The sequence below is a fragment of the Neurospora crassa genome, linkage group IV (assembly GCF_000182925.2).
Source record: "Neurospora crassa OR74A linkage group IV, whole genome shotgun sequence".
Classification (NCBI taxonomy): Eukaryota; Fungi; Ascomycota; class Sordariomycetes; order Sordariales; family Sordariaceae; genus Neurospora; species Neurospora crassa.
Window position 1 is genome coordinate 5,292,171 of NC_026504.1, and position 12,551 is coordinate 5,304,721.

General features: G+C 51.3%; 2 protein-coding genes across 4 annotated transcripts; one reads left to right on the forward strand and one right to left on the reverse strand.

Annotated features, from left to right (window-relative positions):
• Positions 1-1,407: 1,407 nt before the first annotated feature.
• On the reverse strand, positions 1,408-4,179 carry NCU09917 (hypothetical protein; the record flags this gene model as incomplete). The annotated part of the gene is made up of 8 exons (XM_953110.1): positions 1,408-1,629; positions 1,781-1,844; positions 1,999-2,023; positions 2,077-2,085; positions 2,190-2,227; positions 2,346-2,437; positions 3,226-3,462; positions 4,123-4,179. 8 exons carry the CDS (start codon positions 4,177-4,179, stop codon positions 1,408-1,410), a joined length of 744 nt encoding a protein of 247 aa, XP_958203.1.
• fsd-1 (female sexual development-1) lies at positions 4,000-10,925 on the forward strand. 3 transcript variants are annotated; one of them, XM_011396026.1, is made up of 4 exons: positions 4,000-4,372; positions 4,725-4,788; positions 6,601-6,668; positions 8,163-10,925. In XM_011396026.1, exons 2-4 carry the CDS (start codon positions 4,768-4,770, stop codon positions 9,952-9,954), a joined length of 1,881 nt encoding a protein of 626 aa, XP_011394328.1. In that variant the 5' UTR covers positions 4,000-4,372; positions 4,725-4,767; the 3' UTR covers positions 9,955-10,925. The 3 variants fall into 3 exon arrangements, with proteins under 3 accessions (XP_011394328.1, XP_011394329.1, XP_011394327.1); XM_011396027.1 differs by lacking the exons at positions 4,000-4,372; positions 4,725-4,788 and adding an exon at positions 5,056-5,166 and having other exon boundaries at positions 6,172-6,668; positions 8,163-8,348; positions 8,469-10,925; XM_011396025.1 differs by lacking the exons at positions 4,000-4,372; positions 4,725-4,788; positions 6,601-6,668 and having other exon boundaries at positions 6,815-8,348; positions 8,469-10,925.
• Positions 10,926-12,551: the final 1,626 nt, after the last annotated feature.

Sequence of the window (12,551 nt, forward strand, 5' to 3'; positions counted from 1 at the left end):
GAATATCTTCACTTATACGGATGGCCTGCAACTCGGTAGCACCTTTCACCTAATTCATCCATCACCACACTGTCATATCATCGATATCACGCCATCCTCATCACTATTGTTGCCAAACCGTCGTTGCCATCCATGTTTCCCACGCAAGGACCCTGGAGATTTCGAAAGCCGGGGAAGTGATGTGTCACATGGCACAGATCTCTTTTGCAGCGAAAGAGGTGTGGGAAAATATGGGGTGCGCCAAAAACAAGCCCCCGAGGGCGTTCTTTGTGTTCCAACCATCCGCCCAGCAGGCTTGCAGACTGCTTAGCTGCCATGCTGACATTGTGTAGTACTGCTGTTCATGCTGCCCCTTATTGCCCTGTTGCCAGGCTGCCGGCCTGCTCTGCTAGATTCAGGTGCAGTGTTCCTGAAGGCTGGTGTGTGGAATGCCTCATGAAACCGGCACCCAGCACATTCTAGAAGAACAAACATCTGCTGCGCTCACAAAACCTTTAGCTTTGTGCGCTTCTTATTTGAGCCGGAACCTGGACGCCAACGCAACCTGAGCCGTTTCGCTCAGCGGCCCGAACCGATCGCTGAGGCAGTCATTGATACCGAGAAGACCTGTTGCCATAACCTCTTCGTCTGCCAAGTCTTAGCCGCTTGCGTATGGTCAGTTTTCAACAACTCAAAGATAATATACTACAACGACCCTCATCCGAGAATCGCTATCGTCGAAACAGGAACGCAAAGCCATACCACCACCTCTAATTACCTCGGATCAGCTAGGAAAGCGACCTGCTTCCTCAAGGACAAGCAGTTCTTCCGAGTACCTCTTTTGTCATTCTGCGCAAGACCTCAGCCAATGGCTGGCCGAGCCTGCCTGGACCCCCCCGGGTAGCAGACGAAACGGCCGAAAGAACATTTCATCTGAAACAATTGGATAAACATCTTGCCCCCTTCGGCTATGGAGTCATTGGAGCGCTCTACGCCAGCAAGCCTAGCGCCAGCCTCGGGTTTGGTGGCTGGACACATGCATCTATTCGAAGAAAGACGGAAACCTGCACAAACGACCTCCTGCCTTTCGTCCACTCACCCCTTTTCTCATGGATCGGCAGCATCAGCTCATACTGGCCACGCGATAGAGCAACCATCAGATCAGCAATGGCGGCAGCAGCAGCAGCAGCAATAACAAGGAGAATGGTACCGGTACGGCCAAGTCACGCTTTTGGCGAGGGGGAAAAAGAACGGCCGAGCGGTATTTTCGTCCGTGCCTCCCAGATTTGATCATTCGTCCCCCCCCTTGCCCGTCGTCTCGTTAAACCTCAGTCAAGAGGCACCAATGGTGGTCCAAACACAGCTAGACATGATTGGACCCCAATGCTGAAACGGGCAAATCCAAGGCATCATGGAGCAAAACAAACTTCACTCAGCCCAGCTGCTGACCTCCCTACCGCAGAGCATCCCCTCACCCGTTTGATCTTTGGTGTATGGGGGCAAGAAAGAGATGGGACACTGAACACTACCTTGCCGGGCCCCGGGCAGTTTGCATGCTCTCTCGATGGCGTGCATCACAATCCTAGTAACGGACGTATCGCCCGGGCCACTCCAACGGCTGTGTCTGAAGAGGTGCCCGTCCAAAGCTGCCTGTGAGGCTTCACGTCGGGATCATGGCCTAGAGGTTCTTGGAAACAGAAAAGAGGCATATCTGGACCCGTGTCTCGAAGAGGAACTACATCGTCGACTGTATACCTCACGTGTCGGTACAAGGGGCCCTGCTCCATCGAGTAAGACAGACCTGTATGGCCTTGATTTGGCCTCCCTGCAAGAGCTTTGTTCGGCCGTTGCCGAACACGTCAAACCTATAGGGCCGAAAGCTGAAGGCGTGCTGCATTTCTGGACTGGGCCTTCAGCTCTGCGCTGGCACGTCGTTACTGCAATACGGAACATCCCCTTCCTCTGGCTCGCAATGTCTGGTCCGTTGTGGGTTGAACCTTGGCCTGACCCTGTTCTCACCTTTCCGCCTCTTCATGACCAACGCCTGACTTTGAGTGATGCAGGCAGTCAGCCAAAGAACTGCGCAGGCGAACTTACTGCAGCAATCTACCTTGATGAAGCAGTCCTGGGCTTAAGGACTGGGACATCCGATTAGGGTGGCAGGATTCCAACTCTCAGTGGCCCAAAGCCTGTCAACCGTCTGCACCTACCCGCCTCTGGGGCATCACTCCTTGCCCGGCGGGTTTCTCTTCAAATCAAAACAGATGTTTGTGGCGCATTGTAGAAGTCCTTGGATGGAGGATACGTGCATACCCTGATGCATAGAAGACGAGGTTTCCAAAGAAGCCAGCAGAGAAGCGACTTACCCTGGCGCGGAACCTTTTGATACCTCGATCTCAAGATTGCGGATGTTTATCGCTGGTAAATACGGGTCTTTACGGTATCGCAACGGATACAACTCAACATTTCAAGGTTAACGATGAGGCAAGTGGAAGATCAGGACCTTTGGGGCAGCACCATCATCACAACATCGCCCAGCCGTCACCTCGCGCCGATATGTTTGGTGAATCCTTGCTTGCTTTCCTTATTTGCCCAAAAGCAATTGTAGAAAGCATGTCAACTGTATTGACATGCCGGTCGACCATCAAGTGATCGGTCAAGACAAGAAGAAGTGATGTTTTGTGACTCGAGCGGCCCCCTGCTTTGAAATCTTGCGTAGTGTTTTCGATTCAATCACCGGAGTAGGCTGATGGGGGACCCTCTACCCAGACTCACACGTGGGCTTCCACAGGTCATCATAGTCTCTGGCTGCTACTGCATAAGACTGCCAACCAAAAGTGCGGTCCCCCTAATCGCCTCGTCTGAGAAAGGACATCAGGCTTTGTCTTGAGATTAAAAGACCGGGGACTCTTGACTTCTCTCCGCATCCATGTGTCCCATCGTCGTTGTCTCAAATCCCTGCGCTACCCGTCTTGTTTGTGCTTGGGCTTAAGAAGGTGTAGTTATCCCTTCTGACCATCTCGTCCTGCATCTTTTGGTTTTCCCTTTACTCTACGAGCTTTTTGGCGTTCTGAAAGCCCTAGCCTGGCGATACACACATTCTGCCTGTACGACTCACCGCTGTGCTGGACGTACTTCCGAACGAACTCCCGCACTCCCTTCGCTGCTCTTGTTGCCACCTCTGTACGATCCTCTTCAAGCCACCGCACCCGGGGTCCCCATCGAGGGCACCAGAAAGCCACGTACTTGCGATCCTGCACTCCCCTCGACCAGATTATACGGCATCATTGTCTTGTTCATTAGGCGAAGACACGCTGGGGACAGCCTAGAATTTTGGTCGCTATCGTTGCTCGGAGAAACACATGGTCGAGGGAAATTTCTAAACAAGTTTGCCACAGCTACGGCACCACCGAGCGAATCTCCAGAGCGACTTCTTTTTCCGATCTCCACATCCTCCGCAACAACATCGGGCAAGCCTCTCATCTACCGCGCCGCATTTTTCGCGAGCCATAACCCGGCACTTATTCGACGCACCCATCTCGCAAAGATACCAGACCGGAGTCTGAGGGACTTAAAAAAAAGTTTCAAACAAGGTGAGCTGAGAATGACGTGAATCACAGATAATGAGTTTTGGCAGCCTGTTTCTCTTCTTTTTCTTCCCCGTTCTCTCTCTATCGGCCGGAGCCCTGTTTGGAAGGACCGATAAACCCAGGGTTGTGGTTCCCGGCTGCAGCGACCACTCTTCCTGCACGTATTATCATTTTGAGCAATCGGAGCGGACATTGGTCACGTAGGACAAGCACTGATCCCGACCAGGCGCACACACTTCTTCTCTGACTTGCATGTTAGTGCATCACCCCTTTCAAAACGCTGTCCGTGATGGTCGGGCTAGAAGCCCTCGCTGCGATACCGGCAGGAACTTGGGACATCGAGCCAGCTATGAGGAGCTAGGGGTAAAGGTCGAAAGGAAAAGAAAAATCCTCCCCGAGAAAAAAAAAGCAAAAAGAAAAAAAAAAGAAAAAGGAAACAGCAGCTTCCTCCAACGACATCAATTTTTCATGAGCGAAAGAGAGGCCTGGATCTCGTAGCTCCGGCTACAGATTCAGATCACGTTTCGGGCCATCTGGTCCATTCGTCGCTTACTGTGTCAGCGAGCTTGTCCTCTCGCTCCTTGCCCACGTTCTTGCCCGTACCCTCCATCCTGATATATCTGCCTATACACGCTCATACCAAAGCTCCCTTTGTAGAGGAGCTCGGCGGCTTGATCAGTACGTTAACAGGACCTTTTTTTTTTTTCTATCCTTAGGTTATAGCGACGCAAGCACCAACCGCTGTTTTCTCGTCGCGATACAGTGTAGATTGACCGCTTGGCATGACAGGGGCGCATATCAAGGTCAGTCAACCAATCAAACCCTCGACCAAGTTTTAGCAAGCGACATCGGAAAGAAATACACTCTGAGCTGTTGAGTCGAGAAGCAAGAGGATGAAGAAAACAACAGAGGAAGGAGGAGGTGAAGAGGGAGGGGATGAGGATGAGGACAGGCGATGGAATTGAGGCATGGCCTTTGGATTCCCTTCTACCCCAATACTCGCCACTTGCTCTCTTTTCCTGTTACGGCTCGCCTGGAAGGTCTAACCCCAATCGGGGCGTGAGATCGCCTCCTTTTCCACCACCTTTGGGGCAGCACTGGCACTGTAGCGGAAGATATTCACTGACTGACTCCCCGGAGACGGACTTTGTATAGGGAACGCACTCACTAGCGAACTTTTCTCACTCACGAGCCTCGTATGAATCCGCCGCTTTCAAAGGTAAACACTCATTCCATCTAATTCACGTTGCTTTTTCCTTTAAAATCCTGATACAACATGGTTTTGATCTGCGTTGCCCGCCTATCCCATCCGACCCTTGATTCTTGCGGCCACTGCGGCCGTATGCAGCACCCTGGACCTAGGCCTGGACCCTTTGGCGATCGAACCAGCCGACAGCTATCTATACAGCATGCGAAATCTTTCTCGGCTGTACCGGGGCTAGGTTGGATGACATCAATATAAGCGCAATCAAGACAAATAGGCCGAGTTTTTAACGACAAATACGCGGCTACTCATCGGTGAAAACCTACGGGGCCTTCCATTGCGGTAGCTAGCGGCGGCGCAGACGAAATAAATGGGTTATGTTCAATTCTACAGGTTAGTGAAAGGCAGTTCCGTTGTGATGATCCTGTCCCCCACCCCCTCCTGCACAATTTTCACGTTCTTCGGTCTTTCCCGGCTGTGTCTTGATTCTTTTCTTGACAAGACTTGCACATCGACTCCATATTCGGTCGCCAGTGCGCTCCATTCCGCTTTTCTAGCTTGTTTTAGTCCGGCCCACCATGTTGGTCTTGCGGCCTCTCGCTGGCTGACGGATGCCCTGGCTCACAGTCTGTGAGTTTTCCCGACGTCTCCAGTTTCTATCTTGGGCAAGCGCTCTCGGGCAGGCGTTGGAAGATCTGTACTGGACACGCCCTCAGAGCATCAGTCGAAAGGAACAAGTTGATGCAGCTCTCGGCGCGTTTTGTACGACGGCAGGGTTCCATCCCGATCGTTTGTGGGGCAACCCTACAAAACGTATCCCGTGTTGCTCTTGTTCCGACTGGTCTGGCCGGGCTACAGACGGCCAACTGCAAGCTCATTGTTTAGGACTCGATGTACCTCTGCATGGCAGGCGGTATCTGCTTGTACCACCATGTGTGTACTTGTAGTCTCATCAAACCCATCCTCTCTGCCTGTCAGCCTACCTCTTGTTCATGGCTCCCCTGTTGCCGTTGCGCGGCTGGGGGCGTCGTCTGGTACACTGTACCTAAGCTTTGCTTAGGTTAACAAGCACTAGCATGTCAGGACAGGACAGGACAAGACGGAATGAGAGTGGATGAGGTATGCAACAACAGTGCAGCTCAGCGAGCAAACATCATGTTGCCTCCCTCCCACTTTGGACCAGAAGATTGATTTCCCTACTCTATCCCGTCCTCGAAATTCCTCGAATCTGTACATGTTTCCTCCCATTGGCACGTCTCGCTCCCGTTATGTTATCTCCCTTTCAGCCCCTTTGTTTCGTGAACGATACCTATCACCGATGCGACTTGTTTAGGTAGCATTATAGCGTGGTGATTGTGGTGTTTATTCGCTAACATTTACTCTTGCGGCTTCTTCTAGACTCTCCTAGCAATTCCGATGGCTCTTGGTAGCCCAGCCATCGTCATGGTCCAGGAACGGCACTATCACTTGGCTCAATGCTCCTCTAGTCGTCTGGCACCGCATCCATATACGCTTACATAGCTGATGGGTACATCATCACGAGCTTCTTGAAGCCGTGCCACAGCCGCCTTGTCATGTTGCACCCCGCACGACCGATTAGGACCGTTCACTGAACACTCTACCTTGCCTACAAACGGCAGACGACTAATCTATCTTTTGGCTTTTCATTAAATCATGCCTTGCTTGCTTGCCTCATCTTGCTGTTGCTCGCTGTCGGACGGAAGACATGGGACAAGTGAGGAATGGAAGCATATGACATGCCCAGGAATCAGATGAAACTAAAAGGGGCAGTTCGCAAAAGAAATCTGACTGACGCTGTATTTTTAGCAGGACTTTGGGCCGTCTGCCGAGCTTGACTACGGTCTCGACATCCCCCCAACCACAGCCGACATGCGGTAAGTAACTACACTACACTACAAGCTTTCTTACGTGTCGATTCATTGGCTCTGTGCTATCGTTCTCTGCTTCCCCTTCCTTTCTGCACCCTGGTGAGTGGAGGATCAAATCGCATCTCAGTGTCAGTATTCACACTGGCACTGTCCGTTTCTTCTGCATCACACGGTGGTAGTATGACAGTGAGTGATCTGTCAAGGTAACTCCGACCGGTTCGTCTCCGTACCTTACCTTTACCTCGCAACAAAGTATCTTTTTCACGAACTGTACAAGGGCAGCGGAGTGGTTAAACATACCCGGCATGGTATGTAGTTGTCCTGCATCCTACCCGGCCTCTTTCCTTTTTCCATCATTCTTCAGCACCAGTGGGCAGAGTTAGCTACCCTTGCCCGCCTCTTACCCTTGCCAATTTTCACCGAAAGGCACCGCAAATTCGAAGCTCCCGCAACCCGTATCCATGCGAATGGAGCGGAGGAACGGACACTAAGCTCCTGTCAGCGTTAAAAGCCATATCGCGGTCCGCTCTCCGCACACACTTTCCCATTTCTTAGTCTTTTCTCCCCGCCTGCCCCGATCTCCCCGTCACAAAGGCCGTTACCATCAACGGCTATCTCATATCACACGAGCTACCGGTTTTGAGTTACCCTACCTCAACCTCACAACAGGACCGCCGGCTGCTACCGTTACCCGGTTTCCACTTTCTACTCATCTTTCTCAATCTCCTTCACCTATTTTGCTTCTTCCCGTTCACCACTGGCGAGGTAGCTTGCGGCAGCACCGAAAGTAAACAAAAGAAAAAGAGCAATACCTCTACCTTCCCGCCACTCTTGCCATCCATCATTCGTCAACAATTACGCCTTCGATCAAAAGAACCGTTGTCGTTAGGGGTAGGGGAGACGAGGCAAAGGATCAAACCTCTGAAAAACATGGGTATTTGCTTTCGGCGCTAGCTCTGCCTCATCGCAGTTTACAGCCTATCAGCAAGTTAGAGTACCCAGATTACCGCTCTCGCCATTGTTGTCGCTCTCATTCGATCCACATCCACTTGCGCAAGTTGCCCTGCCGCAAGACGCTGTGTTCGCGGTTCCGATCCTGTCGGCATCGCTAGCTGTGCAACGCCAAGTGTTGGCAGTACAACCAGAGAGTTGTGGGAGCTACCGCAGCCCCGTCCTACAGGCGCACTTGTGTCTCGCATGGGAAACCTGAACGCTGCATCAAAGTACACAGCGTTCAGGTTGCGAGAAGCTGCGAGCAGTGGCAGCCAGATAAGCTTGGTGCGCGAAGACTGAATGCCAGCCAGTCAGCCAGCCAGTCCGAGCAAGAAAAGCGGCGTGGAGCACCTTGCCAGGCAAGCAGGAGCTCTGTACCATCGAGGTGCACGACAGGCAGACACCTCAAGTCCGGGGGTGGTTGGCTTCTCGGCAATCTAGCCAAAGCAAGACGTTCTACAGTCGAGGTACCTGTTGCTAACCCATCCGCTCTTCTCACTCAAACAGCTATACAGACAATACCGCGTCGCTGTCGACGATCGAGGCGCCGCCTCAGCCTTCCTTCATAAGCCTGAACCCCCTACCGATCCCTCCGCCAACCGGCTACACTGACGGAGGTGCCCACGGCTATTTTCCTACCGCTCCCACTGTTTATTCCACTAGCCTGGACGTCAGGCCTCGACTGGGCTCCAAGTATGTGTCACGTCTCCCCTCCTCTTTGAGCCTCCACACCAAATATTTTCCCCCAAGCACCACCTCCGTCCATCGTGCCATGGAACACCACCCCTTTCCCGAGGCTTACACGCCAACTAGTAGCACCTCTGCCTCGGGCATGGCACATGCCCCTCGATCCAACGCATTGCCGCACCCAGGCTCCCAGCTCAGCATTCGAGACAGCTACGCAACCACGACGCCAACCTTCAGAAGGCAAGACCATCACATTCCACGCTCCCCATCCTTCGGCGGCATAACCTCGAGACGGCATCCACTATCGCCCACTCCCAGTCCGGCAACCTACAACACACACAGGATGGACGGCACATACGGGTCAAAGACCCAACCCAACATACCCCCCCTTACCAGCATCGTCGAGTGCGGTGTCCTTTCATATGGAGGCCCTCAAGCAACACCCATCAAGGTGGAGATTAGCGGCATTATCGACAAGGGATTCTTCCTTGCCGAGGAGCAGTGGACTTGCTACAGGCGCAACTACTTTTCCTGTGTTTGCTCCTTCTCTTTAACCCCCAACCTTCCCACCACGGAGATCCAATTCGTTCAGACTGGATCCCCACAGCCTTATACAGTCTATGGCTTTGCCATGTCCATCTCTGCAGCTGTAGCCGACAGCGATAACCAAACAATCGAGTTGGTTCAGCATACGCCAAAGCGAGACAAGGGGCCGGTTGCTAAGCCCGAGAAGGTCCGGTTACTACCAAAGCCGGCTCAGCAAACCCACCATCCACTAAGCGGATTATATAGCAACCCCGACGGAAGTCTCTCGTCGTCCAGAGCATACGACCACCAGCCATACGGGCAGCAACAAAGCCCTCTCCCCACTGAACATACGTTTGAGCGTATACAGTTCAAGCAGGCCACGGCGAACAACGGCAAGAGGAGGGCTGCTCAGCAATACTACCACCTCATCGTCGAGCTATGGGCTGATGTTGGAAGCCAGGGAGGGGCAGAAAATTACATCAAGGTAGCCTACAGGAAGTCAGCCAAGATGATCGTCCGCGGACGGTCTCCAGGTCACTATCAGAATGAGAGGAGAGGAAGCACTAGCAGCGGGCCAGGGGGCTCCGGCGCCGGTAGCATCGGCGGTGGTTATTCTTCAGTCCTCGGACCTGGTGGCGACTATCACCCTGGCACGATGCTCCCCGGCGGCTTCACGCAATTCGGTGATCCGAGAGGTGGCTATGGAGCACGGCATCACCATGAGCTCACCATGGAACCCATGATGTCCCATGACGAAGCCAAGTCGATGACGGACCACAAGGGATACCAATATTTCCCTGCAACGATCTACGAGAGTGAGCACGCGGACCCAAGACATCAACAGGTGGAACTGTTCTCCCACAGCCGCACGGAGACAGAGAGCAACACGGTTCCCTCCATGTCCAGCGGCTATGATCCGACAAAAGTCAAGCCCGAGGGGGAGAACGGCCTTCCCAGTATGTTTTATCCACCAGTCAGCTCTTACTACTCGCAGCAACGCTGCGGAAGATTTGAGGGCAAAAACAGCTCTAGTGGGTATTACCCTACCAGCATTCCGCCATCTTCAACAATGAATATGACATAGACTCCTGGAAAGGAGTGGCATTTGCCGTCCGGATGGAACCGTTGTATCATGATCCAGGAGCACTGTGATGTCGTCTAAGAAGAGATGTTAAAAACGAAGACCGTGAATAGGGTGAAAAGGCATTTATATTGTCTTGAGCTGATTGACGTTCACTCACTCAAGCAAGACGATGTCAGTCACCACTTGTGGAAACGAGAAGATATGGGAGGACGAGCCTATGTGTGCCCACACGTGGAGATGGCTACAGACGATACTAATGATGATGGACATTTTCATTGCTTTCATTGCGCTGATTTTTGTCGCGGATTTCAATGGCAACACACATCGGACAGGCAGGGGCTTGGGTCGGGTCAAGGATAAGACAGTACAGTAACCTAAAGGGATCAGGGATACAGGGCAAATCGGCGAAGGAACACTTATCGTTCTTCCCCTGTTATTGTTGTTTGTTTGCAGTTTCTTTTTTCTTCTCTTCTTCTTCACCATTCTTGTCCGTCGCCAAATTTATGGAGCGAACAATTTCCACAAAAAAATTTACTTGCTGGCCATGTCTTTTCCCTCATTTCGTTTCTTACTGTGTTTATCTTCTTCTTTTTTTCTTCCTTTTTCTTGTAGGGATATCAAAATGGGTGTCGGTCTAAAGGCGGAAAATGGGAAAAACATGGAAGGCAAAGACAAAGGGCAAGGATCAAGGGTCAGTACTGGTTCATTGGCATATGAAATATTGCGTGGCATTTGCAAAGGATACCCGGGGTTTTTTTTTTCTTCTATTTCCATTTGTTCTGTCTTCATTTACCTACCTTTAGTCTTCCATTACTTGGCTTTATTACTACCGTACTTCTTTTTGTTTTCGCCAAAGAAAAGCAAGAAAAACAAAAATAAGTCACTGTGTTTCCATGTCAGTAGTGCCTCTACCTACGCATCAACGAAGACTTGGAGCGCCGTTGTCACGTTCGCGCTCCGTACCTTTTCCCCAGAGCTGAGTATAGAGAAAACGAATGGTGGAAATGATGAGACGGACAGATTGCGAAAAATATTGGGGGGTCCAAGGGGCTAAACAGGTTTGGGGAACTGGGCAAAATTGAGACGAGATCACAGCTTTTTTCCGTGCTGGTCGGTCCTCAGGGGGGAAAAAAAAAAGAAAAAAAAAATAGAAGAAGAAGAAAAGAGTAAGGCAGAGAGAGTCCTTCAGAGCTCGATAGGCGCACTTTTAGAGAGCTTCGTTGTTTTTCCCCATCCCAGCATCATCTCTGGCTACAGTCTCTCTTGTGCTCGACTCAGTCTCGGATGGATCGCAGGGATGGAAAATAGGCAGGCTGTCTGCTGGCGATCCGTCCGTCGGGTGTGGGTGTATGTTTGCGGCACGTTTTGAGGCCGGAGGCTGTGAAGACGGGCTGATTGATATATGCCTTGAGTTGATCACTCCGTTTTTTTCCTGTTTTATTTTTATTTTTTTCCAAGTGGTTGACTTATGTAGGTGGCACCCAAGCCACGTTTTAACTTGATCTATATGCCGGTCAGTGCATGTGTGACTGGACTGAGTTCTTCCCCAAATCCACTTGAATTCTTTTGCGTCAAAGGTAGAGACATCGAATGATCCTAGGGAAAAGCACAGCTCGGAACGAAGCGAGGAAAGTCAAGTGTACCTAGCAGCCTTCAAGATTTTTGGTCGCTAGAGGTACGTACCTACCCAACAGCCAACCATACTCAGCTACTCGACCACTGCACCCAAACGATGAAAGTCAGTCGTACATCACGACAACCACACAAGGTATACCTACCACGCAATCACCCAGCACTCCTTCCCCGGTATCCATAGGACCACGATGTGCCTCTGTTAGCGATCCCAAACTACAGTAGTTTGGTAGAGTCGCTCGCTCTACTACCCCTTCTAACAAATTATTGGTGATGGCGCTTCCACCTATTTGGCAAGCTTGTGAGGCCTAGTCTTCGTGGTCCCCCGCCCGCCTTGACGGCTTCAAGACGGCCGCTTGAGATGACAGACTCTTGATTTCCAAACCTGTAGTTGTTCTAGACCTCACTGCAGTTCAAGTGTAGACTAGACCATTCTACAGTGTTTCTGTCGTTGTCACTTACTTCCGTTACTGCCCCCGGCCACCTTCAGTTACGTCGGTAGATACCTACCTATCCACTTGTGAATGACGCGGCGGCGTTCTGGTCTGCCGCCGGCCCTCCCGAACTTCTGACTTCTGACTTGACTTCCGACTTCCGACTTCCGACCTCCGACCACTACGCTTTTTTTTCTTTTTCTTCTTTTTTTTTTCTTTTTTTTTTTTTTCTTCCCACAGTGCCCATCGACTTGCAACTGAACCAGACTCTGTGCTTTTTCCTCACCCGCCTTGGCGTGTGATCTAGTATCTAGAACACTTACTACGTAGGTAAGTATACTACCTACACTATGGTACTGAACAGGCATGATGTTTGACAATTACCTAGGTATCTACATGTTACGCTCTTTCGTTCAGCAGCCGGGCTGGCTCGTCAGTCACGTACCGTACATAGGTACGTAGGTATGTAACACAACCAAACGTCCAAATTCCTGGAGTAAAAAAAAAAAAAAAAAAAAAAAAAAAAAAAAA

What these genes read in the sequence shown, in the direction of transcription:
- fsd-1 (XM_011396026.1), top strand. Translation starts at nt 4,768, where the DNA reads ATGAATCCGCCGCTTTCAAAG. An exon ending in TGAATCCGCCGCTTTCAAAG is followed by an intron (nt 4,789 to 6,600) that starts GTAAACACTCAT and finishes CTGTATTTTTAG; the next exon opens with CAGGACTTTGGGCCGTCTGC. An exon ending in CCAACCACAGCCGACATGCG is followed by an intron (nt 6,669 to 8,162) that starts GTAAGTAACTAC and finishes TCACTCAAACAG; the next exon opens with CTATACAGACAATACCGCGT.